At 42.6% G+C, this 27,357-nt stretch overlaps 1 protein-coding gene across 2 annotated transcripts in view; it reads right to left on the bottom strand.

Moving 5' to 3' along the window:
* Positions 1-6,293: 6,293 nt before the first annotated feature.
* Positions 6,294-27,357, bottom strand: part of LOC132837056 (cytotoxic granule associated RNA binding protein TIA1-like) — a 37,232-nt gene continuing 16,168 nt past the window's right edge. For both annotated transcript variants that reach the window (XM_060856732.1, XM_060856733.1), the window contains 8 exons: positions 27,081-27,168; positions 17,688-17,763; positions 16,792-16,900; positions 16,294-16,389; positions 14,610-14,694; positions 10,438-10,561; positions 9,415-9,566; positions 6,294-7,021 (listed from right to left, as the gene is read on the bottom strand). In XM_060856732.1, the coding sequence (XP_060712715.1) occupies positions 6,898-7,021; positions 9,415-9,566; positions 10,438-10,561; positions 14,610-14,694; positions 16,294-16,389; positions 16,792-16,900; positions 17,688-17,763; positions 27,081-27,168 (854 nt within the window). In that variant the 3' untranslated portion in view covers positions 6,294-6,897. The remainder of the gene's footprint in view (positions 7,022-9,414; positions 9,567-10,437; positions 10,562-14,609; positions 14,695-16,293; positions 16,390-16,791; positions 16,901-17,687; positions 17,764-27,080; positions 27,169-27,357) is intronic.

Genomic DNA, 27,357 nt, shown 5'->3' with positions numbered 1-27,357 from the left:
GTATCTTGTTCTTGAATCTTTCGTGGGAAAAGGTAACGAATCCAACTCTGTGGCTTCATGGTTGCATCTGCTTGGTACAAACTGAAGAACCATTGATTTGCTTAGTTTTCAATGTTAGTGAGTAGAGTGTGGACAATTCTAACTACTGTCATATTCTTAATGTAAGCAGGAGTGGTCTTTGCTTCCTTCCATATTCCCACCCACATATCAGACATGTTAGGATCTGTTGGGTGCAAATACTTTTTCAAGTTCAACCGAACTTCAAATACACTTTAAATAAAAAACTCAGGATTTCCCTTTTCTCAGACTCATGCTCAGGTCATGCTTCCAATGATGGCCGTAGCTTGTATTTACCTTCACTGACAATCTCCATCTTCAACAGGGACTGCTGCAGCTCAGCAGGAACATGACAAATTAATCTTGTGCTGTCTTCACAAAACAATGGCTGGGGTGAAGAAAGTTGGAAGCTGAAATTTTCCCTCACATAGTAAGGAACAGTGAGGATGCGAAGGGAAATAAAAACGGACGAGACAGAAGTCAGCATTTTCTCGTAACGTACAAATAAAAATGCAAGATTCTATCTTACAACGGCTGGCCTCGGTGGAAAGGAGGTATCACGTCAGTTTAAAATCAAAAAGGGAGAGAATGTAAAAGATTTCAATTGACAGCAGGAACAAAATATAGGGTGATACAGAGTGATTACACTGGATTGGAAATAGCAACCCCAGGGATTGATAACTCCAGACGAAAAAAAAAGGCCAATTGAATTTGAAAAAATTTGAAGCTCATCTTTGAGTGGGAAAGTGGAGCCAACATGACGTAAAGGCAGAGATGCGAACTGCTGGATTTATCTTTTTAGGAAGTGATGCAATGAAAACCCCCTTTACTATTTACATCGAAACTCTCAGGAACTCAATAAGAACCTGCATTTACATAACCCAAAACGTGAAAGAACTTTTCACCAAAGTGTTATGAGACCAAAAACTGACACAGCCTTGTCAAAATTCAGATCTTCAAAAATTTGACCAAGCAGCTCTGCTTTGGGGAATGTCTCAAAAGAGACAGAAATGTAGAGAGGAGAGAAATCTAGGCAAGAAATTAGAGATCAGGGCCTTGGCAACTCCATGTATGTCAGCAGAATGAAGAAAGTGGAAATCTTTAAAACAAACTTACCACTTGGAAAGTTGATTTTTACAAAAAAAATCATATCAGTGAAAACTTGAATGAACAGGTGGACAAAATTGTGCAGGGGAAGGTTCTGAAATCACTCGTAAGGCAGTATGATAATGCAGCTTTGCTCAGACTGAAAATCACAACACCAGGTCATCGTCCAACAGGTTTAATTGGAAGCACACTAGCTTTCGGAGCGTCGATCCTTCATCAGGTAATAGTGGAGGGCTCAATCCTAACACAGAATTTATCGCAAAAATTTGCAGTGTGTCTAAACTGAAATTATATATTGAAAAATTGATTGTTCAGCCTTTCATCTGTTAGAATACAGTGATAGTTTCACTTCTTTCATGTGTAAATCTCAAAATCTTTTTTTTTAAAGTTGCATTCTCGGGTTAGCTGTTAACAATGGTGATAGATAGACAATATGTTGAAGGTGTTGGCCCCCTGCATTCTCTGTCTATGCCATGATGTTTAGATTGATTCTAATCTAAAAAGTGAGGTAATAGAGTTTTACATAAACTCGTGCAGTTTTTGAGCTGAGTTCTACATGAACGCATGCAGTTTTTGAGCAAAGTACAATGTAACTCTACAAGTTCACCCTACAAAATGTGCGTGCATGTGGGTCTTTGTCTGTGTGTGTATCTGTCTGGGGTGGGGGTTGAGAGTGTGAGAGAGTGTGTGTATGTGTAGTGAGTGCAGAGTGTCCTAAGTCTGTGAGGGGTGCATGTGAGTGTGTGTGGGTGTCTGCGCACGTGTGTGTGTACCTATGTTCGTGTGTGTGTGTGTGTGTGTGTGTGTGTAGTGCAATGATGGTCACCTGTAATCTGACATGAACCCAAGGTCCCGGTTGAGGCCCTTCCTATGGGGACTGAACTTAGCTATCAGCCTCTGCTTGGCCACTTTTCTCAGCTGCCTGTCCTGAAGTCCACTTTGGAGGTTGGTTGCCTGAAGATCTGAGGCTGAATGTCCTGGACCACTGATGTGTTCCCCAACTGGGAGGGAACCCTCCTGTCTGTTGATTGTTGTGTGGTGCCCAAATTTTTCAATACATAATTTCACTTACATCACACTAAACTTTTGCTCGAAATTCTGTTACGATCGAGTCCTCCACTATCACCTGATGAAGGAGCGTTGCTCTGAAAGCTAGTGTGCTTCCAATTAAACCTGTTGGACAATACAGGTGACCCCACTGCACTACACACACACACTCGCACATACACACGGACACAAGTACAGATGTGCACAAAGACACCCACACACACCCTTATCGATAGACACACACTCCCACACACACACGTGTTGTGAGATTTCTAACTTTGTGCACGCCAGTCCAACACCGGCATCTCCAAACTTTGAACAGGGATTAGGTTCACAGCAAAGGAAGACAACGTAAAACCAACTAACAGGTTATCGGTGAAAGTTGAATGGTGTTGGGACGGAGTTCAGGTTGACCTTGTAAAATTTAAACCCCATGTATCTGCATTAGGATCCTTGCTCCCAGTCACCCAATGGAGACTGCAACTTTGGTCATTTTCCCCAAGCCTGGTTCATCATGTTCAGTCCACAAGATTTCACCTTCACTGCTGGCACAGCCACAGCTTCAGAGCTTTGCATTTCAGCAAGCAGTCACCTTCATCTCTCAGAAAATGTTTCATAGAAACTGACCGAAAATGGCAAGATCTTGAGAGTCAGGCTTCCCATTAGTCAGTGCCAAGACAGGTAGAATTAAAATTCAACTCTCGGACTAATTACTGATTACTTTGGTGAAACATTGCTAGATTATCTATTGTAATTTTAATAAGTTTGGGTTTAACCTGGGAGTGTTCTGTGCAGCTCCTTAAAAGGTGAAAATTGCTTCACATCAGCAGATGCACGAAAGCCCACACAGCATGCAACCATTCACTGAGCAAAGATGTCACTGTCACAGAACATTTGAATGCAGCCCATTTTTTTTTTTACGATGCTGCTTCTATCACTCTTTGCTCCTCATTTTGTGAATGTACAAATGAGTCCACTCATGAGTCTGCCCTGCCATTCATTCATATTATTGTCAACCTTCCTTGTTCAACCGCAATATCCTTCCCACGACCCTTTGTTGGTGTGACAGTGGGATGTGCAGCAACACTGAACCACTTGGATAGGATTTTCTCAGTTCAAGGCAGCATATAAATGCAAACTGACATTAATATCATTAGGGGGTGCTCCTGCAAAAGATGCTGCTGGCCAAGAATCTGAAGCCAAGTGGCGTAACATCATCAATGACAGAATTGTCCATTGATTGTGTCTAACACGTCTCCCACTTCTTAACAAGTGCAAATTGGCACCAATGTCCAGATAGGCATCCATACCAATCTCATGATCAAAACAAGCCATCAATTTTGGTACAATGCTGAAGTACATTTCATTAGTTGTAAGACAACACTAAGCAGCAAACGAGAATTTGAAAAAAGCTGTGATTAAACAGAGTGGAGGAGTTCAGTATGATGGCCCAATGACCGTTTTATTTATTGACTGTTAATAACTGCTACAGTTATAATACCAACAAGGCCGTGCAGTTAACAAACCCGAATGCAAGTCAATTGGTCCTTCACAAACCTAGTTCATGTGATTTTTGCCTGGAATAGAATTCCCCTGAGGTGAATTGTTTTCTTTAAAACGCTGACGCAGTTTAAACAGAAAATCGAGACTTTATCCCTTTTCTTCGTGGCCTGCTCAGGCTGCATTTATTTTCCCCAGTTCATCCGCGTGAAAACCCACTCCCACCTGACCTGGAAGCCTGGAACCACAGGTTCCCTCTGACAACTTCGGGGAGCCTAAGTGGGTAGGAGCACTCTGTCTCGATCCCCTGGGCTACAGCACCAAATATGAAGGATGTTGCAAGTGAGCCGTGTTGCTCTGAAAGTTGGCTGTTTCTTTGACTCACTTCACTGATGGAGCATGTGCGCAAACACGAGATTTGGTTTTGATGGGAGGGGTGGGACAGAATTGGGAGCGAAAACATGGACACCGTCTTTGGCATTACTTCTATTCCCTGTGGTTTATCTGCCACAACATCCAATGAATCACTTGGAGAGAAACGTAACATTCCCACATGAACCGGTTAATCATGATAACTGGAAGGAATAACAGTCGCTTCCAAGTGCCAGCCCTTATCGACTAACAAAAGGGATATAGTCTGCAGCATTTTCTAGCTCAATTTCTTAAAAACAAAATGATCCATATGTTCTGAAAGATTAATCTGCAGTGCATCAATCCACTCCAAAAAGACAATATATTTAAAACTCCTGGGGCTGGGCCAACCAGTTACACATTTTGGTAACTAAATGTAGCATCTATTATGTAAAAACCTTGCCAAACAATCCAATAAAAAATACATTAACCCATTTTAAAATTGGTTAAATGTGCATATAGTGTATCTGGCAAGCACCTGCGCACATAGTCACCTTAGGGCAAGTCACAGATGGCCCAGATAGCTTCTGCGGCCAGTGCACAGGCACGTTTGTCAAGCTAACAGACTTGGAAGAGAGAAAATGAAACATTTTCACTTGTGACTCACTGTTGCAACGACACGTATTCTACAGAAGAGGATTCGAATGGCCGGATCCTTGTGTGCAGTACACCTCTGTGTGAGGACCAAATGAACTCAATGGCAAGTCAGCTGTCTCACCTTTTGTCCATTAACACGCTGTCAACGACTTGAATTGGCACAGAGCCCCTTTTGATCAGAAGCCCAGGCAAACATGGACAATCACATTAAGACGATACTGAAGAAATCTCGGTGAGGTGAGCTGTCTTCCTAACTTCCTGACTACGGAAGAGAATCTCGGCTGGAAGGAATTCCGAGACAATCATCACGTTGCTGAGGAGACAACCGGCAGGGAAAATATAAAAAAAAAGCCAACTTTCCCCCAATAATCCTGGGACGGAACATTTTAAAACCAACACACAACTGATATGCAGTAAAATACAATTACAGTACCTCCTTATGCATATGCAGCATAGCTGATCATTTACACTAGAGATCATCATTCAGAACACCCTCTGAAGAGACACGTCAAGAGATTTTCTTTTCAAATTCGTCTTCCCTCAGCCCCCAGGTGCTCCAAATAGCGACTCAGCCAAGAACAGACAAAACATATCAACTGTGGCGGATGGACTGGCTGCAATGGTTCGGACACACAGTCCCAACCCCTGCCCGTGGAGCAGAACCCACAACCATCTGTGGAAGCAGCCAGAGCCACCACTGCCATGCTGGCATATCACTGACAGTAATAAGATTTTGCGCAATTTCCCTACCCTCCCCCCACCCCGGCCCCCACCACCCCCTACCTTCCCACCCACCCTCCCCACCCCATTCGCCTTTCATGTACGCAGGCTGATATCTTGGTTTGAGATGCACTGTGATCCCAAACAAACTGCAGCCTTTAAGACACTGCTGCTGCTAACTTCCTGAAAGTGTTGATGAGCCGACACTCAAGTCAGTAGTCAACTACGACAGTGAACTTGATTCCTACCATCAGTCTCTCAAAATCAGAGAGAAAAAAAAAACAAGGAAAGCAAAAAGCCAGAAGTAGGCACCCAAAGAAACAAAACGGGTTGCCCCGTGGAAACAGTGGAGGTTGTGTATTTTGTAGTTATCTTTTCATACAGATTCCCGGCAAAACAAATCATGTTTGTTTTCAGTCCGAGTCCTTCAGGATCTTCCCTGCCCACCCTCTCCTCTCTTGCCAGTGTTATTTTACCAGTAGCAACACTGACCCCTGACATTATTAAATAATGATTGTGTGCATTCATTTTAAAATGGAAACCCAAATTCAGATTGTGGGAGCAAGCAAGCAGGCCTGAACTTCGTTAGGAATGCGTCACCTACAAATCTGGAAACGTCAATTTTAGCCAATTCCTGAGAATGCTGCAGCGCTCTGCATTGCCAAGGAGAACTCCACTTGAATCTGCACTGCTCTGGCCAGGGAACCTTGAGAGAACCACTGGGAGAGCAGCCAGAATCCAAGTCAACACTTGGAAGTGCTTTCTCTGCAACTTCACTGTGTTTTTAATACCTGTTTCCTTTAATGAAGTGATTAAAATACCATTTCAAAATAACAAAATAAAACACAGAAATAAACATTTTACGATAGTATTTCATTGCCTTAAACTATGCTGTGTACATGCTGAGAAGCTCCAGGGACTCCACGTTTGTTTTTCCGTGTTCCAAAGAGTTTCGCGTTTTGAACAACCTCCTACATTTACCAAGTATGGCCTTGCACAATAAAAAGGTGGAAAACATAGGATTATTAAATTTGACACTTCAAAATCAAACGTGTGGAATGCAAAACTGAACTGCCCAGCATCTGCAATAGAAACACGGCATCTAGTATTGTGCAATTTGCCCGCCTCTTTTTAGAACAGTGGCCGCATTACTTAGAAATCCCTGCTTTTGTTTATTTTCTCCAAGGGACACAGGAAACAGATTTTAATTTTTTTTTTGAAGAAAACTGGACACCAAAATTGGCAGACATCCAGCATCTTGAGACAGAAGCTTGGATGAGACAAATTTCCATGATTTCTAAAATGAATTGTTTTCCTTTTAAAATAAATACAACGCAGTTGACATGTTTCATTGATCTAGCTTTTGAAAAAAAAAATCTTTTAAGTAAACAAAGGCTTGACGTGTCCGCTGCGGCAGGAAACCACTGGCTATAGGTAGGAAGAGAGAGTCCTTTCTGCTCACTGGGTCTGATAGCCTGCCATGCCAAATCCTGCTTGGTTGGTTATCACACTGGGACTTTGACCTTGTGCAGGCTGGACTCCATAGTTAGCACCCATCCATGCGGCAGTGGACGGTGTCTGACTGCAAGAAGACAGAAAACGAGGATGAGAGGAGGGAACACAAAATAACTGGGATTATCTTGCCAGTAACAAATAATAGGAACACCAGGGGCCACAAGCCTGTTCTGTGCTGGGCCTGTAAGGACACTGCTGTCATGTGGATGACAGATTTTGAGTACTTATGAGCTTAAGAGACTCCAGTTTTCAAAACGCTTTGACTGTCACTTAGTTTTAACAAGTAAAAATTTCACAGCACCAGGTTATTGTCCAACAGGTTGATTTGGAAGCACTAGCTTTCAGAGCGCTGCTCCTTCATCAGGGAGCTGTCAGGCAGGATCATAAGACACAAAATTTATAGCACAAGATCACAGTGTCACGTCTGCAACCGATACAATACCAAACCTTAATAGCAATCTAGGTTTATTCAATATATAGTTTCAGTTGCATAACACTGCTATAAATTCTGTGTCCTATGATCCTGCTCCACAGCTACCTGACGAAGGAGCAGCACTCTGAAAGCTGGTACTTGCAAATAAACCTATTGGACTTTAACTTGGTGCTGTGAGATTTTTAATTTTGTAAACCCCAGTCCAACACCAGCACCTCCACATCATCACTTTATGGTAAGAGAGGCTGCAGCACTGAAAATGATGCTTTCATATGTAAATATTTTAAACAGTCATCCAGCATGGAAATCCATCCTTGGGTCCAACTCGTCCATGCTGATCAAGTTCCACAAACTGAACGACCTGCATTTGGTACATACCCCTCAAAACCTTTCCTGTTCATGAACCTACGTACACGTCTTTGAAATGTTGTAACTGCACCAGCACCAACCACTGTGTCTGGCAGCTTATTCTGCAGGGTAACCGCACACTGCGTAAAAAAGCTACCTCTCGGGTCTCTCAAACTTCTCTCTTCTACCTAAAAAATACTCCCCCTAGTTCCTGTGCCGACTATCATATCACCTGCCTCCTCGTGACTCCTATCCCTCCAAACTTTTGGATTCATGGACTTTGCCAACTGTGTTTTAAGCGTTCTAATTGTACCCACAACCATCGCATCCTCTGGGAGCTCATTCCCCACGCGAATCAGTGTGTTAAAAATAATTGCCCTCATATCTTTTTAAATCTTTATCCCCTCACCTTAAAAATATGCCCAGTGGTCTTGAAATCATTCATCCTTGGGAAAAGACACCGACCATTAACCCTATCTATACCACTTAGAGGTTTTACAAACCTCTAAGGGTGAACCACTTCCTTCAGAATGATTACAGGCGAGTGCCTTGAGTTTTTGTAGGTGCTATCAATTCGACCCAGTTTTGGCATGCATGTGAGCTACAGAGTAATGGAAAAAAAGTTAACGCATAAAAAGGCACCAGTCAGCCCATAGACACACTGTTGGTCAGCCTCTCATTTCAGTTTGGTTCCAGCACCTGGTTCATAGCCTTCCAGATTCGTTGTCTATGCACAGCTCCAAACACTTTTCCCCAAAATTCTGGGGTTTCTGCACCCGCCACTAAACTGGACAGCAAATTCCAGACACCCACCATGGTGGGATACGGCTCTCCTTATTTCCCCTCCAACTCTTCCATCTCTCTTCTTGAAGCTGTCCCTCCTGGTAACTGATCTCTTTGCTTAGAGAAACCAACCTCGCTGGCTGCTCTGCCCCAGCTCCTCATTATTTTGGTCACTCCAGTTCAGTCAGCCCTCAGCCTGAGGAAATCAACCTCAGCCTTTCCTCACAGCTGCAACTTTAAAGCCCTGGCAACATTCCTCTGCACTCTCTCCAGAGGAATTACCTACAAGAACATCACCTCTTGACTCTGGTCATGGCTCAGATTTCGTTTTTATTCTTTAGATAGTCTTCAGGAGCCATAGAAAGACTCAGATGCCTGTGTGTGAAGAGCCATCACAGCAGACATCACGGCAATTACAGCCGACGCCAAGAACTCTTGTGCATAGGCAATTCTTTCTCAAACTGAAGAACTACACATCTCCTGAAAACTACTCTCTTATAACCCAGTTTGATTAGATTACCGACGGTATGGAAACAGACCCTTCAGCCCAACAACTCCATACTGACCCGCCCAAGAGTAACTCACCCAGACCCATTCCCCATATGTACCCCTGCCTAATGCACCTAACAAGATGGGCAAATTAGCATGGCCAATTCACCTGACGTGCACATCTTTGGATTGTGGGAGGAAACCCACGCAGACACTGGGACAATGTGCAAACTCACACAGAGTGTCACCTGAGGCTGCAATCGAACCCAGGGTCCTGGTGCTGTGAAGCAGCAGTGCTCAGCACTGAGCCACCGTGTCGTCCCAACCCAGTTAAACAGATGGGTTGGTAAATATCCAAGCATCCACGTTAATAAACTGAGCAAAGAAAGAAAAAAGAATCGCCTTACTCCACTCTGAATCCTTGTTGGTTCCAGGCTTGCCCATAAACTCCGTAAGGTGGCATCTGCCAGCCGTTGGGCATATATTGGCCGAACTGCTGAGTATTCCCATACCACTGGCCAAACTGGCTCCAAGGCTGGGCATAACCCATCTGATTTTGCTGAAAGAAAAAAACAAAGGAAGAGAGATTGGCTGGGGTTGGGAGAGAAACACGATGACTGTCGTTTCTGAAGGTTGCTCACAGTAATGCAGTCGATCCCTATATGCCCCCGAAACAGCTCAGTGAGCCACTTATTTGTACAGAACCACTCCAAGACACAAACTAGATGGACTGCAGTGGTTCAAGAAGGCACCATTCCTCAAGGGCTGCCACAAATACTGATCTTGCCTATGTCACATCAAAAGGTTTTAAAAACCTTGAGGCTATGACGATGCTAGAATTCCAGTGGTGTACAGTGAAAACAAACCAATCAATGCTTCCGCGAGCTTTGCCTATTTTTATTTTACTTTAACCAGGACACCAGACTTGTTTGCCTCCTGACCAATTGACTGTCAGTTCCAATGTCAGATTTCCAGACCGCAAGTCTCAAAGCGTAGATGATTAAACTTCAGTGTAGCTGTAATAACCAGCACAACCTATTAATGACCAAGGCACTACCTGCCTGACAACATCACCAAGTGGTGCCACCTGAAGCAAGTTCACCATTGGTCAAAAACATGTTCAGAATAGAGAGTATTTAACTCGCATGATTATTGTCTCACAAATACATCCAACTAACAAAACCGTGGAGACAGCTACCCAATTTCTGCACAACGTCAAGCATTCATGAGGCACAATTAGCCTCAAGGTGTTTAAAACAATGGGGGGCACAACATCAACCCATGTGGAAGCTTCTTGACATGTTCTTGTGCTGGTAAAAGCTGGGTAAGTGTTAGGCTCCTTGCACCAATCAGATAAACAGCCGACGTTGACCCCCTTCGTTCACAATGCCTCAACTCACACGGACTTGAGCTCATCAGGCGAAGTTTACCTGCTGGAATTGGCCCATTCCATCAGGCGTCTCTTTGCCCCAGTAACACTTGACAATGTGTCCTTCTATGGTGGTTCCATTGACTGAGACGATCGCATGTGCAGCACTTTCGTGTGATGAGAAGCTAAGAAAACACAGAGCAAAACACAAATTGATTATTGACCAATATTGACGTCCAGGTGACTATTACTGCAGATTGAGTTTTACTCTTGGGTCACAAGAGAACCATAGTAAACATGATGCCAGAACAAGGCATCCACGTACAAAGTAGACATATCACTTTTCAATAATCGGCTTAGAAACCGACTTTGTAATTGGCTCGTCACGAACTGCCCGATACTGGACATGCCTGACCAGTTTTGTGATACTTTCTTGGAGCTTTCCTTCCTATTGTATGACAAGTCACTGCTTCTCTCTTTAGCATGAGAAAAAATACTCACCCCTTGCACTCATTCACTAGGTTTTCACAAGAGCCAGGACAAAGTGAGGACTGCAGGTCAAAGTCAAAAAGGGTGGCGCTGGAAAAGCATAGCCGGTCAGGCAGCAGCCGAGGAGCAGCAGAGTCAACATTTCAAACGTAACGAAGAGCTGATGCTCGAAACGTCAACTCTCACTCTCCTTGGATGCTGCCTGACTGGCTGTGTTTTCACAAGAGCGAGAAAATCAACCCATGTGAAAGTTTCTTGACATGTCTTTGTGCTGGTAAAAGCTGGTCAAGTGTTCGGCTACTTGCACCAATCAGATAAACAGCCGACTTTGACCCCCCCCCCCCCCCCCTTTCATTTGCAATGCATCAACTCTCGTGGACTTTAGCTCATCAGTGACAGATCCTCATTAATTCTGGCCTTCTCTCCTCACAGTACTTCCACCACAAATTAATTCCTCAAAATAAACTTTCTTTTACTTTCCAACTAGCAAAACACAAGAGTCCAGCTTTTCAAACCACACAATTTGCCTTCAAATCAATACATTATGGTTTTATTGTAGTGCCAACACAAGATCACAATATGGTCTGAAAGGACAAATAGCTGAACTGTTAATTCATCTCCAGCTTCTGGAAATTGCTTGCGCCGACTTGTAGAATGCTCTTCCAAAAACGCTTCAGCCAACGCATTACCCACCAGTGATTCAATTGCAATGCAGCAACTCATGGCATTCATGTTTGGTACAAAACAAACCTTGCATCTTACACCACTCAACCGCTCAAGTCCAAGATCTGCACGGCCAAGAATAATTACGCTCAAAATTCTTCTGACACATGGCACAATCAAAACATACGTTTGAATTCAATGATGCACAGTCAATACTTATTCAAAGCTACCAATTCTCTTTGTTATACAGGCATTTAATTTACATGCAATTTAAAGTTAGTCAACACTACAAAGACATCAGAAGGCTCAAAATGGAGTCTTCAAAACAGACAAAACCCATTCTTTCTATGCAGGCTGTACAATACATATTTTCTCGGATATCAGCAGCGAATAACAATATGCAGCAAGTATTTTCCAGGAAATCACGAGGAAGCTGAGTGGCCAATACAACAGCTTGACAAAATTCAGCAACTAAAGACAGATGACTTGTACAAGATAAACAGATCCCAAGATTTAAACAGTTCATACCAAGGATCCAGCAAGACCATGAGTCACCACTGGAATAGTGGTTCCACTGCTAAAGTAAACCACACGTTCGTTCAATAAACATAACACAATATGCAGGGCAATACCAATCTGCAGCGGTCCCGGTACCTTTTCTCATGACATATCTAGACTCTTCCAGGCAACTAAACCCAGCTGCGCTGGTGCGACCAACAACCTTGGCATGCCTTTGCTGCAATTCATTTCATTAGGAGGCCCCTTGTTGAGTTAAATGCAGTGCAAGCTCTGTAAGTGAAGTAAACAAACTCAGCATAGATCTACAGAGCCACTGACAAAATCCCCAGACAACGCTGCCTGAAGTGGATTCCTAACTGGTCTCAAAATCTCACATCCCATCCAGAATCAGTGCCACATCTGTTCTCCGAAAGGAGCCCCTACCAAAGAATTCATGTCTTTGCACAGACCTAGGGAGTTTCTTTAACGCGATGACACATCCCAAAGCACTTCACACCATGATCATCAAGCAAAATATCATGTCACGCCCCGGAAATAAATACTAGACAACCACAATCTCGAGGTCTGTTGTTAGGAGTGCCTCACAGGTGATGAGATACAGCAAGTCGAAGTTTAGCGGGGGAGTTCCAGAGCTGTGGACAGTTGTGCCTGCGGTGGGAGTAATTTAAACCAGTGAAGTAGCATTCTAGAATTGTAGGTGTGTAACTGCATTGGTGGACTGCAGATTACAAAGCTGGGAAAAAAAAACACAAGATCATGAAGGGATCTGAAAATAACGATGAAAATTCTTAAGTGTAGGCTTGTTTAACCAGAAATCAAAGGAAATATCACAAGGTATGAACGAGGGCTACAGGAGTCAGTGAGTTGATGCAGATCTGGAGTCAGGGGATACAACAAAGGTGCAAGTAGACAGTCTTGGGAGAGTGCGTGAATCTGGTCATAAACTATTCATAGCACAGTTTCAGGGAGCAGGAAGACAGGCACTGACTTTGTCAACAGCTTTGTTGAATCTCAGGTGGTCAATCACGAGAGGACAGAGTGGATGTTTCCAGAACAGAATGCATGGGGGCAACAGCAAACAAAGGCCTCAACGGATTCTTTATTGGTCTGTTCACCAAGCTAGTAGGTTAACTGGCGGACTTTTTGTCACCTTTCTCGGTGCTGTGTTGACTCCTGTGATGCCAATTGATGTGGTCCTGTTTGAGCTGTTTCCAGTTAGTGCCAGTTCTGGTTTTCCATCGCAGCACTTTTGTATATTGGGTCCAGGTCAATGTACTTGTTGATGGAGCCCAAGGATGTGTACTGTTTTTCCAGGAATTCCCTTGTTATTCTTTATGGAGCCTGTCCTAGTAACGTTGTGTTGCCCCAGTCAAACTCGTGGCTCTTGTTGCCCGTGTGTGTGTATGGATACCAGAGAGAGTTAGTTGTGACGCTTGTTTGCAGGTCGGTGTTCATAGATGTGAGTCGTGAACTGTCTGCCTCTTTGCCCTCCACCGTGCACAGTGCACTGGTATCCACGCACACAGACAAGAACCGGAAACAGCTCAAACAGAACCACATCAATTCAAGGTGGAACAGTACAGCAGTGCGTCAAAGGAGGGAATGTCGCACTGACAACGTCACCCAGAAAGGGGACAAAATGTCTGCAACCTTGGACTAGCTTAACAAACAGACCAACAGCGCGTCCAACCAAATCGTGAGCTACAGATCTTCACTAAAATGTTAAAAGCCTACAATATTTGGCTGGGAGAGCATTTCTGCTCATTCATTATTTGAGATCAGACAGTCTAACCATTTGCAGCAGGGATGCAAACCCGACTGAAGGCTTTCAGATGTCCAGATGTAATTCCTCTAGTGTGGAAGCAGGCCATTCAGCCCGTCAAGTCCACGCCAACCCTCCAGAGAGCACCCCACCCAGGCCTTTGCCTCTACCCTATCCCGACAACCCTGCATTTCCAAGGCTAATCCACCCAGCCTGCACATCCCAGGAGACAATGGGCAACTTAGCATGGCCAATCTGCCCTAACCTGCGCACTTTTGGACAAAACTGGATCACTCAGAGGAAATCCACACAGAGGTGGGGAGGATGTGCCAACTCCACACAGACAGTTGCCTGAGGCTGAAATGGAACCCGGGTCCCTATCTCTGTGAGGCAGCAGTGCTAACCACTGAGCCACCGTGCCACTCCCAGTGCTAGCATGGATCTTGTAGATGATGGTGCATCTAGATTGAAAGAGAGGACAACAAAAATCCTACCTAACCACTACAACCTCGAATACTTAGATCGTGTCCAATACTCCTCCCTCTAACATTAAAACCAAGTAAATTGGTTTCACTCAAAATTCAATCTCACTGTGTCTCTTGACTTTCTGTACACAAAATTAATTATGTCATGGCACACTTTCAGGCAATTCAGTTCACAGGAAACACTTTGAGAGCCCTCACAAGGTACAATATAAATCTGAATGCCTTTGCTCTCTTTAATCAGCTACTCGTTCTCAGTTCTTTCACCGAAACTGAAAACCAATGCAAAATACGAACTGTTCAAAGACTGAAACATACCGTACAAACGAATACCCTTTCTCAGGAAACACTCTGATCTCCATGATCTGTCCAAAGGGTGAAAATGTCTGGCGCATGAGTTGTTCTAAAAGAAGACAGATATTAAGTTTACTGTATTTCTTGACCAATAACTGTTAAAAATTTCATTTGTGGGATGGGAGCATGGCTGGCTGAACCAGCTGTAGTGCCCATCCCCAACTACCCCCTTGAGAAGGTGGGGTGTGAGCCACCTTCTGGAACCATTGCAATCCGAGTGGTGTCAGGACACCCACACGGTGCCGTGAGGGACAGTGTTCCTGGATCTGCTGCCCTTTCCCTTCTCAATGGTGGTGGTCATGAGTTTAGAAGGAGTTGTTGAAAGGGCAATGGATCTTGCAGTGGTACAAACTGCTGCTCCTGCTGAGCGGATAGGGGAGGGATTCCATGTGTTGTGGATGTGATCCCAATCAAGCAGGGTGCTGCTGCTGGATTGTTTCAATCGAACTGCACACCATTGGAGCTGCACTCACACACAAGTGGGGAGTATTCCATCACACTCCTGACGAGTGCCTTGCATATGCTGAGTTACTTGGTGCAGGATTCCTTGCCTCTGACATGCTCTTAAAGCCATTGTATTTATAAGGCTGGTCCCATTCTGCTTCTGGTCAATGGTGACCCCCCCAGGATGTTGCCAACGGGGGATTGAGAGAGTGTACATGGGCCCATAGTTAGGTTGTCTCTTGTTGGAGATGGTCTTTCTCTGGCACTTTGAATGGCATGAATGCTACTTGCCATTTGTCCAGAGAGTTTAAGGTCGACAAGGATCAAGATGTAGATGAGACAATATGTTGGATATGAGCCTTTTCCAGCAGAGTCTCGAGTTCAAGTCACCAGCTCAGACTTCCTTGATGCAAGCTCTCCAACTTTCATTCCTTGAGGGCTCATCACTTAGAGAATTTGAACTATCTCCAATCGGCAAAAGCAGTTGTGCATTTGGAAAACATTGCTTATTAGCCTCAAAATGAGTGAGCGGGTGGAGTACTGGAAGAATGTCACAAGGAGGTAGCAGCCAGTTATCCTTGGGCACACTAAAGAACAGACCGTGTTTACCCTGATAACCCATTCCCAATTTGGGATGGCGTTTGAAGTTTTGTTTTTGAGCACGGACACACCTCAGCCTTATTAACTTAAAAACGGAAAACTAAGTCACCTGGGTATCAAATAATTTAGCAGTAACTGCCAGGAGAAATTATACGTCACTGAAAATTTTTTAAAAAGTGGCTGCTGACAGTGTTTCAGGAAATATAATAACATGTGTTGTCAGCGCTACATGAGAATCTTGATGATTCCAAGTGTTTCACAAGGAACTACACTGATCGAGTGGGTGGATTAGGAAGTGACAGATATTTTAAACAGTGACAAAAGCAAGACAATACACATAGGTGAGCAATTTGCCCATGCCCAAACTGACAGGTTGCACGTGGACAGAAATGGAAACTGGTCCACGATTTCAGAATGGCGAGAGGGGGTCTTTTGCACCGTTAGTTACCCATTTAGCCTTATCCCACACAGATGTAGATAGGTGAAGTGCAAATCATTTGCAAGAATGACAGACCTCATCGAGCAGATGATCTTGCCATCAGTGCCGTTTCTCCTCACTGCAGTCATAGCATTAAAACTTGGACGTGAGACACTGGGGAGTTACCTGTAAGTCCAGCTGCTATGCCACCGCAATAGACTGTACAATTGCTGGGACTGGACTGATTTACAACTTCCTCGTAGGACAGCTGTTTGGTATTTGCTGCAAAAGGGCAAAAAAGAGTGCACAGATCAAGTAAAGTCTCGAAAAAAACCTAGTCACAAAAAGCTGAAGGTTTTAAAAAAACTATCTTTGCTTGCCAAAGTTTCATTCACTAAGTCAGCCTGCTGAGGATACCTTGGAATCTCACAAGTTTGTCACCACAATTTACTTAATCCATGAAAGGACGAAGCCTATGAATTCCCCTAAATCGCATGCACTAAACTGAACTCACATCTGATTGTCAAAATGTACAACGACTTAGCACTTGAGTCAAGCTGCATTATCAGGGCTGTTCAAACATTTGCCTTACTCGCATTCTTGAGTGGAAAACTCTGATTTTATAACCTTACACAATATAGTGCGAGTTGTTGGAACCTCCAGTACGCTGCTTACTAAACTTACGCTCTGATGTACTCTTTGGGGCAGGAGGCTTGCGGGTTGCCCAGTTTGTTCGGATCTGCCTTCCTCCAAGCCACTGCCCTCCCATCTGTTGAATGGCGTTTTCCGCATCCTGCAATTCAATGCAATGGGAGAGAGACAAAGTTTCAGTCACTGGAGGCAATAACCAAAACGCTCACCACAAACAGCACACAAGACTTTCAGCAATACACATCAGAAGGTGCTCCGAGGCAAAGATCAGCATTGCTTTACTTGCCTTTACAAGGGGCTAACCTCCCAACCAAATGCCTTGCATATTCACCCATCATAAGCATCCCACAATGCAGCGCATCAGCCCAAAGCTTACATACTGTCAGTGCTCAGCATCTCCAACAAGAAATGAGAGTCTTTCTAACATTTCAACTGCAATACTAAGGCCCAAAGTGCTTCACAGAGCTGAAAAATTGCATGATTAGGCAGAATAACTTTTGACAAGAGGGATGCTGAGAGCAAGTTTCAAGTGTTGGGCTTTCATTCATTTTTTTGAAAGGAGTGGGACATCCTTTTAAAACCTTTGCCAAAAGGCAAGGTTAACCAAGGACAAAAACCACTGAATGCTCTGCTGCTGACGATAAAATCAGAGGGGGAAATCGAAGGTTCAAGGCAAAATGCTACAAAGAGGTTTGGGTGGATAAGGGAGTTGGGGCTTCTTTGAAGGTGTCATTGTTCAAGCCAAGAACCACGTGACATTCAATCTAGCTGGAACGTGTTTTTGTTTAGTTCACACTGTGACAGGGTTTCCGTTATCTCCTCCGACAAAAATGCACATTCAAGATTTACCGGAGTGCTTTTTCCCTGATAAAGAGACTGCTCTCACTTGTGCGTAGTAAATTATCTAGTCCGAACACTGACCGACTTACCCACTTATTGTAGAAGGACACAAAGCCATACCCTTTGGATTTTCCAGTTGCCAAATCTTTGACCACTCTCGCATCGCTGGCAACACAAATAAATTAAACATAATAAATAAACAGGCTTCTTGTCAGAATAAGGTGACTGTAAAGCATAAAAAGACAGGAACCACACACACACGTACAAAACACACACACACTGCTTATTGTCAACTCATCACGTCTCACCTTTGATACAGGGACCACTTATTGCAAGAGTGCCATATTCTACAAAGCACCTTTCTCCTTTGCCACTATACTAAGTACTATGTCTTCACTTGCTAGTTCACTACATCTTGATTTGCTCATTCATTTAAAACAGCATTGTTAACTTTAATGTGGTAAACATGCAAACTGGAACTGAGCTAGCTAACGTTCTTACAGAATTTTTTTCTTTGTTTTAAAGGCTACTCAAATAGTTTGTAAGTTCATTCATTTTTTAAAAAAAAATGTAAACCATCTGCTAGGCATGGTCAAAGCAGCTATTCCTAGTTATGAGACACCAGGCCAAATCAAAAAGCAAAAAATTCATTGTACAATGCAAGATTAATTGAATGGCTTTCCTTAACCATGCACATTACTTAGCACTTGTTGCCAACAAGTTTTCTACCTATTCTTAAAAATACAGTATATGAAATAGAAAAAAAAAGACTAGAAAAATAAAAAATAGGAATTAAAAGGCATACATCGCCTGTTAACAATTCTTTTAGTTTCTCGGTAGGGTGAATTCGTTACCCCCTGTTTGGACTGTGGGCAGCTGTAAATTTTGAGAAATTAAGATTTTCAGAAACGGTTGCAATATTCAGTGAAAGTGAAAACACTAATAAGACACTGTACTTCCAAAGTGTTAACAACAACTACGCAGACTAGCATCAATATAATGAAAAGTGCATTATATACAGATCGAATCAGATCACTAAAGAACTGATTGAGAACTATTTTACGCACAATAGAGAAAAAAAGTAATTTTATCTGTATACAAAGACAAAAGGAAATAAGACATCTACAACTGAGTGAACGATTATCCACTGTGACAGTCCCTTGCAGTTAGCCATGGAATTCCTGTCCATTCTTCAGAGACACAGTCTGTAAAATAACCAGAGCCCTATTATTTGAAATTGATTTTGAACCCAACTATGGTGTAGCTTCCTTTCCCCAGTTTGTAGATCGTTTGCATAAAATGTTTCTTAGGCAATTTATTAACTCAAGAATAAATTTCAAGCACACTTAAAAAGAAATCTCCCGCTCGGATCAATCAAGTGCGGTTTTTACCTTCAGGTGCGTATGTTTTGGTGACATCTTGGACATGCTTCAGTATAAAAATGATTTGGACTCCACGGTTAATGTGAGATTACTAAACAATCACATGCGCAAAGACCAACGCGATGTGGATCAAGAGTTGAGGACACAAACTGTAGCACACATGAGGTTTAATCTTGTGCTGCACCTTCATCACTCCAATCCCTTGAAACCCATTGCTCTTACGTTGCACCTTGAAGACAGCCTGATACCTGGCTTATTTTCAGTGGTCTTATCTGAGGTTCACAAAAGAAACCTCAAAAATCCCACGCGCACACATCTTTTAAAGGAAGTTGTGAAGCAGCAATCAAGTTACGATGTGAGCAATTTCTTCAAGTTTTAACCACAGAACGCATGAACTTGTGAAAATTCTTCTGTGTGAGTTCTGTCTTTCGTCAATTCTCCAGTTTTGATTTCCAATATAACACAAGATGTGGGTGCCTGCTCTCTTTCACCTCCCCACACAATCCTGGCAATTCCCAGGGAAATTTCCAATCCAGTCTCAAACTCACTTCTGTTTGGCATTGCCCAACCAGCCTGACAAGAACAGAACAAGACCCCACCACTGTGTCTGATGTGGTGGCACAAACATCTATTCGGCAGTCCAGTGCTACAACCATGCTCTCAATAAGTATCTGTGCAGCTTCCCAAAAACCTGCACCAGCAGACGTAAAACATCATGATTCAAATACCCTCAGTGCACCTCATGCTGCTCAAATTTTTTGGTTCAATTGCAACGTTGTTGCACGACAGTAATGACAGAAACTCCACATTCTGACAGAAAAAAATATTGTGCATAACTCAAGACGGCATACTAACCAGGTGCCCTGCACAGAAGATGTAATCCATGACTACCAATGCCAGTGTTGGAAATAATGATGAAAGCAGTTGATGCCCATTCGACTTATTCCCCAGTCGGGGAATGGGCTGGTCTTCTGGACAGGCTCAACTACACATTTACAATTCAACACTTATAAATTTTCAAGTCTTTTGCTGTCCTGATTCAATACGTCTGTCAATCAGTTAAACGCCCAAAGCTAATCCAAAAAAAATCAATAAAGAGGGGGCGTTAAACCTAACCAACAGCAACTTCATCATCAAGTTGCGAAAGGAATTCTATTTGTTTCTGAACTACATCCACACTGGTCAAGAAAACAAAAATTCACAATATCACCTCAAACTAAAGTGCACGAAGTTCTGAAGTCGCAAAGCTATGTCAATCATATTTATAATGAATCCTTCGACATGGAACAGGCAAACAGCATTCTACAAACACAAAGCTGTGCAAGACAACCGAGTGAACCGTGTCAAGACTCCTCAAGCCCTTTGGATATTGGAAGCCAAGTTCAACCATCACAAACATGCCCGTTGCAAGAATATCTTCAAAACATTCAACGGTGATTATTTTCTAATGTCCCTGTCGAAGACAGAAGCAGGGTTAAGGTAGGCGTGGTGAGCAAGGTGGAAAATGTGTCACCCTGGCCAGCCGGTCTGTAAATTCCCACCGCCTGAACAAGTTGCAACAGATTTCTCTGCCTCACCGAGGTGCTTTAAGATGTCGTGTTATCGTGATCACAGGAGACTGGAAATTCAATCGTGCACAGCATTCAGAAGGAGACATACAGTCAGGGAGATATCATCAAAAAGCACTGGCTGAAATATCCATAAGCCAGCCACAATTGCAGCTTTTGATGCGGTGGCACTATCTCATACAGCATTTCAATGGGTAACCAAATGCTATCATTTATGGCCGATCAACCTAAGCAGACATGAAATATTAACGAGGGTATCACGGCTTAAGAGTTTTGAACCTTTCCAACAAACTTGCCTCTTACATATAAAAGCACTGACACGGGACTTTCTTGTTGAACTTGAAACTTCTGCACAGATCTCTGCCAAAACAGGCATGACAAAACCTATCAATAACGGTTCCTTGTTGATTATACACAGCCTAACAAGTTATGCAGCATTTCTATAGGATTTTTCACATAATAAACTCACCAAAGGCACATCACAGGAGAATTATAAATCAAAATACAACACTGAATCATGAGGTGGTACTAGATAGACCAAGAAGCTTGATCAAACTGGTAGGTTGTAAGTGCCTTAAAAGGAGGAAAGCGATGTAGAGAATCGGACAGGTGTAGGGAGGATCAGGCCGCCTGAAAGCATACCCTCTCGAATGGTGTCAGTGTTCAGACTTGGGCTGTTCAGGAGGAATTACAGGAGTGCCGAAATCTCACAAGGGGTTTGGTGCTGGGAAGGTTATAGAGATAAATCGGGGACAAGGTCTTGGAATGATTCAAAAACAAGGCTGAGAATTTTAACATCAAGGCATTGCTCAACCTGGAGCTGATCAAGGTCAATGAGCAGAGATGTCAGGTGAACATGACAGGGCTTTGGACCAAATCTGGAAGTGGACAGGAATAGTCAAGTCCAGAGGTACTTCTGAATGAGTGGTTCTTGACTAAGTTAGAGAAAAACAGTCTGCACCCTCAACATCAAGTTGAAAATCCTGACAATTTCACAGACGGCCCTGCAAAGCGGTCCCACAGTTTCAAATGAAGTGTCAGTCACCACACATATTCAAATGTCACTGGTGTCTCGCAATAGCACAGGAGCAGTTCCCCAAATTCTTAACTGTGGGGACATATGCACACTTACACACATACACGCCCTCAGATCATTTACCAGCAAAGTTTCAGCAGCTCTCTACAAACTCTCAGTCACAAATTATTCATGGTAGCAGAGATAAATGACCCTTCCATTCTGGGCTGGACAGAAACCTGAAAACACTAGGGACGACTATCAACAGGCATTGTTCCACAATATTTCATCTCACAAAGTAAACTGATCCAAATGGTAGTCACTCTTCTCCTCTCAGGCTGCCCATTATATTTGTTTTGATGCCAACATGGAGGTATCATTCTTCAACCAGAATGCTGGCATAATCTCCTCTGCCAATTTTGGTGTTTCCATGTTCTCTACCACATTAAGGCAACAGGGTCTGTATGTGTATTGTTAACCAGCAATAACATAGGCTCTGCCTGATTAGGGAAAGAGCAGCTGTCTGACTAGTAACATTTCACACACAAATCTGTTCTGACCTGAGAAATGCAACCATTTTTGCAAAATCAACTTGTATCAAATCTCCAGGGCAGTTGTGCCAGTTCTGTACAGGAAAGCTCAAAAGCAGTGGGTATAAACCCTACTAAAAAAGTTGATGTTATCAAAGAACTAGCAATTAGTACTGGATCCTAAGGCTCGGGACTAACTCCAATTCACACATTTACCCAACTGCCACACTACACACTGCCAGATGCAGAAAGGCATGCTTCTTTTCCTGAATAATAGATTCCACAATTTTCCTAATAACTGAAATTAAGCTTAGTTTCTTCCTCGCTGCTCAGTTCCTGTTTTAAACAAGGGCATTACAACTGCCCTGAGGAACCTCGGCAATGATATCCTGGGACTTCAACCAAAAGCCAATTTCCTTCGTGCCAGTATGGCTCAAAATGATTTAACAGTTTATCTGATCCCTACTGAATTCAACTTTGATGTCCCATTCAATAACATGCAGCCTTGATGTAAAGGACAGTCACAATCCATTTCGTCTCCGAATTCAGCTCTTTTGTCCATGTCTGAAAGGTGACAGTAATGGGGTTCTGGTGGCACGTGAGACTGGTGGAAAACACACTGAGCATCAGCTTACTCACTAAGTGCTGCTTGGTAGCCCTGTTAACAGTCCCTCCCACCTCTTTGCTGACAGTTGAGTGTGAACCGCTGGGATGACAACTGGCTGAATTATGGCTGTCCTGCTTTTAAATGAAGAAAAAGCATGCACGGGCCATTTCTTAATCACTGGTATCCTGAAATGGTTTGGCTCCAGGCCCGGCTCATGCTGAAGCACAAGCCTTCAGCCCATTAGCTGGTTATCAGGTCGAGAGGCCTGCACTATATTTGTTGCTTTAAGCGTTTTAGGCATTCTAGCCAAGTATACTTGAAGCAACGTTAAGTCGATTACTCAAAAAAATTTAAAATTGCCCAAGAAACATAGGAGTTGAGCCCTGATGACACAGTCTGTACCAAATGCTGTTAAAACTTTCAAGTTACACTGAAAATCAAGTATATTGTACTTACCTGAACAGAAAACGTGGAAACAAAAGATTTAGAATATAGCAAAGTAACAGGTACAGAGTTACATTAAACAAGGTAACGTTTCTTAAAGGGAAACAAAAAAAAAATCCAAGCAACATTATTGCCGACCCGAATTAACATTTCTGTTCAAGATCAAACTTTGCTTGCCACTATTAATACTCTGCTCGGTGGCATTTCTCTGATGTGATCCCCAACCTTGAACCTAACATTGTACATCAGACAAAAACAACTTTGCATGCTGAAAATCAGAAACAAAACCAGAAATTGCTGCAAAAGCTCAGCAAGTCTTTCGAAAGAAGCAGCTTTCTCTTCCCAGATGCTGCTAGACTTGCTGAGTTTTTCCAGCAATTTATGGATTTGCTTCTACATCAAATATGGACCTAGGCGTTTAAATGAAAGAAAGAGAATTGATACCTTTGGAAGTGGACTTGATTTTAATTTCTGAAAAGCAGGCAAGTTGCTATATCCCTCACTGCTCACAGCAGCTACCTGTGATTTTGCAAAACACCACCAAGGAAATGATCCGAATCAATTTGGTACCTCACGAATTATTAGCTAACAATTTGGCTACTTTGACTGCTCAGTGAGGTGTTCAACTGGGCCAGCCTGCAGAACGCAAAACATAACACTCGACCAGCATGTTAAATTAAAGGATGCTTCTTTATCAAACAATCAACACCTTTCACAAGGACGTCCGAAATGTTGGCAATCTTAATTTTTAAAACACAATCACTGTTGCGATCGAAGGAAATGAAGCAGCCAATTTGTTCCAATCAGGACCCCACAAACTGAAATAAGCAAAATGAGCTCACTGCCTATTCTAGTGATAAATTCTATCGAGAACAATAGAAGAGCTCCCTTCTCTCTTATAAAAAATGCTGCAGATCTTTTAAGTCTACCTGAGACTGAATAGTTGGGGTTAAATCATTCAGAATACAAGTCTATATTTCACATGTGACCACCAGTTCTTCACTCCAAATTATTCCGATATGCTGGATCCAGAAGTAATTCACACCATAAATGTAGGCCCGCTGGGAACGACGTGAAAACATCAGTCCACTTCCTTTGGATTCTTCACAGCTGAACAGGAACGCAACTTCTTTTCAGAAGCCAACATATTTTAACAGTGAACAAAATTTTAATTCACATCTGTGGAATAAACCCACAGGCCACAAACACTCGGCACATACGACTAAGGGCCTAACATAAATCCTTTGCCGAGCCTGCAGTTGTGGCATTTGATGCCAACTTCGCTATGTTACATCAACTGCCACATTCCAAGGTTTTATAAAGCAGAATGCACCGTTCAAAGAATCTGAGTGCGCTGGAATGTTTGATTCCACTTGCAAAAAATATCCGAGGTCAACCTAAAACACGACACAGGTTACAGTTTGACTGACCAAGAGAAAAATAAAGAACAATTTTTCTCAAGATTTGTAGCTCAGGTTGAGTTTCTTCATGTAAATTTTCTCGCTGAGCTGGAAGGTTCATTTTCAGACATTTCATCACCATACTTGGTAACATCATCAGTGAGCCTCTGGTGAAGCGCTGGTGTTACACCCCACTTTTTATTGATGTGTTTAGGTTTATTTGGGTAATGCAGAAACTCAAAAAAAACACAGCTCTCCCAACCATCCAACTCCAACTTTGGGTCATCACCAAACAAAACACCAAAAGCAGAAACCTACAACACCATCAATAATATACTCATTGGTATAAAATTCACAAGAGGGAACAACATCCTGCCATTCCTAGATGTCACAGCCCAGCAAACACTCAGCGCGAAACTTCAAACCTGTGTAGACAGGAAAACAACACACATGGACCAAATATTTAACTACAGAACCAATCATACCAGCACCCACAAACAAAGCTGCATTAGGACCTGATTTCAACAAGCCACCACACATTGCAGAAACTAAGAAGAACAGAAGAGAAATCCCTATAGACCGTATTCAAGAAGAACAGGGACCCAATAAACACAGCCATCAATTCCTCAACTACAAACCCAAATAAGCAGACACAACGCACCCAGAAACCCTAGCCTCTTTACTTGACATCAAAGACATCTCTCTGATGACTTCCAGACTACTCAGACCTGTTGGTATCATGGTAGCCCACAAACCGACCAACAAACAGGCAGAAAACTAGCCATCAGGATACGTGAACATCAACTCGCCTAAAAACATCCATGACCCACTGTCACTCGTATCTTTATATAGACAAAGGAGGACACCACTTTGACTGGGACAACACAGGACAAGCCAAACAAACCCACAAAAGATTTCCTTGAAGCACAGCATTCCAACCAAACTCTTATCAATGAACACATTGATTTGGACCTCTGAGAAAGAACCGGAAATGACATCACCCACCCCAAGAAATCTAAACCCTAACAGAAAGTGGGACATACCACCAGCACTTCACCAGAGGCTCACTGATGATGTTACATAGTATGTTAACGAAACGTCTGACAACAAATCTTCCAGCTCAGCGAGCAAACTTACATCCAAAAATCAACAGCCTCAGAAATCTACTTCAAGAACCAGCTTCTGCAGCCCTCACACACTAAACAGGGCTGTTTGCCATTAGCTTCCTACCGTTATCAGCTTCTGCAAGACGACACCAGGTAAATGGTTTTTGCACAATCTGCAACCTCTAACTCCATGAACACAACATAAAAAGACTGCATGATTTGCTGACACAAAATTGCAGGGGGCCTCAAGATACCACGTTTAACTACCATCTTCAGAAATGAAAGATACTTTTAGAGACAACTAACAGTTTTTAAAACCAAAACTCAAGTTTTAAGGTTTTGGAATATAAACTGGATTCATGTCATCATGCAAGTGAAAGAATATATTCGAAGAGGTGAAAAATAATTCAGCACCAACTGTTAAAACTGTCCATGACATCTGGTTGAAGAGACAGCCAACCTTCCTCTTAGCCAATGTGGCATGGAAGGAGGTGGTTCAGACAGCTGACCCTCAGCAAACACGGATCATTCACATTTTCAGGACAAACTAATCATCATGTCCGGTGCAAGAGATTTGCAGAGGCTTGTCAAATCTCGTGCATTGGAATTTTGCAAATTATTCCATGCAAATGGAAGATCTAAAACATGAACTGTGAGGAGTTAAACTGCAAGTGAGCTCCAAATAAACTATTTAAGGATTGACATCTTCTTTCTCAAGAATGCTTTGAACTGGTTTACATAGAGAAAAAAATTTGGGTACACTTAGAAATAGTTTTCAGTTCAACATTCCTTCAAACAACCGCTCAAAAATAGTTAGTTGCATTCACAAAAATAAGTAAACTTTTGTTTTCTCATCAATGACTTGCATGCAACACAGCACGGAATTAAACTGAAGATTAAACTTTCTCAAGAGTTCAAGTGGCTCCTATTATTTTTCATTGTCTCACATTAGATAATAGAATTTAACTTGGAAAGAATTGTTCACAACTTTCAAGCAATGGATATTTTTTGAAACTTCAGAAGAAGTTTTTTTTATTGAATTGATTTTTAAAAAAAGTTTGGGTTTGCAGATTCACAGTTTCCGATGACTTGAACCGCAGAGTGGTTTATTAATGAAAACTGCAAGTGCAGTTACATTGAAAATATTGGATCAAAATTTCTTTCACAAGTGTGAACCAGCCATATGTACCAACTGCTATACGGTACTGCTGAGCAAAGTGGATCAAGAGCATCTGCTTGCTTACGTTAATGCAGTTGCTTTCAATTCTCTGACATTTAACAGAGAGATCGAGGTTTCAGATGACGGTGAAGACATCACTACATTAATTCAAAACAGAAGACTGAAATTATCAAGAAATAATGCTTCATGCTTGAAACGTCATTTAACACTTAGTCTAAACTGCAAACAAATTACACAAAAATGTACTTACGATATTCTTCCAAAAGGTGCAAATGCTGCTTTTATATCTTCTGTGGTGATTTCTGGACTTAAGTCACCAACAAATACATGGAAATGATCTGTTCAAAATTCAAATTATAAACCATTTGCTCCCAGTTTAACAGAAAAGCTGACAACACTGAAATGATAAAATCTCTCAATGTCAGAGACTGAACAGAAACACAAGACTAAAAACAACCAACTGTGGATGCTGAAGATCTGAAACAAAAACAAAGTGCTGGAAAAACTCAGCAGGTCTGATGCCAACA

This window comes from Hemiscyllium ocellatum, chromosome 48, assembly GCF_020745735.1.
Source record: "Hemiscyllium ocellatum isolate sHemOce1 chromosome 48, sHemOce1.pat.X.cur, whole genome shotgun sequence".
Taxonomy (NCBI): domain Eukaryota; kingdom Metazoa; phylum Chordata; class Chondrichthyes; order Orectolobiformes; family Hemiscylliidae; genus Hemiscyllium; species Hemiscyllium ocellatum.
The sequence above is the reverse complement of the archived record's forward strand: the minus strand, read 5'-3'. Positions and strand labels throughout refer to the sequence as shown.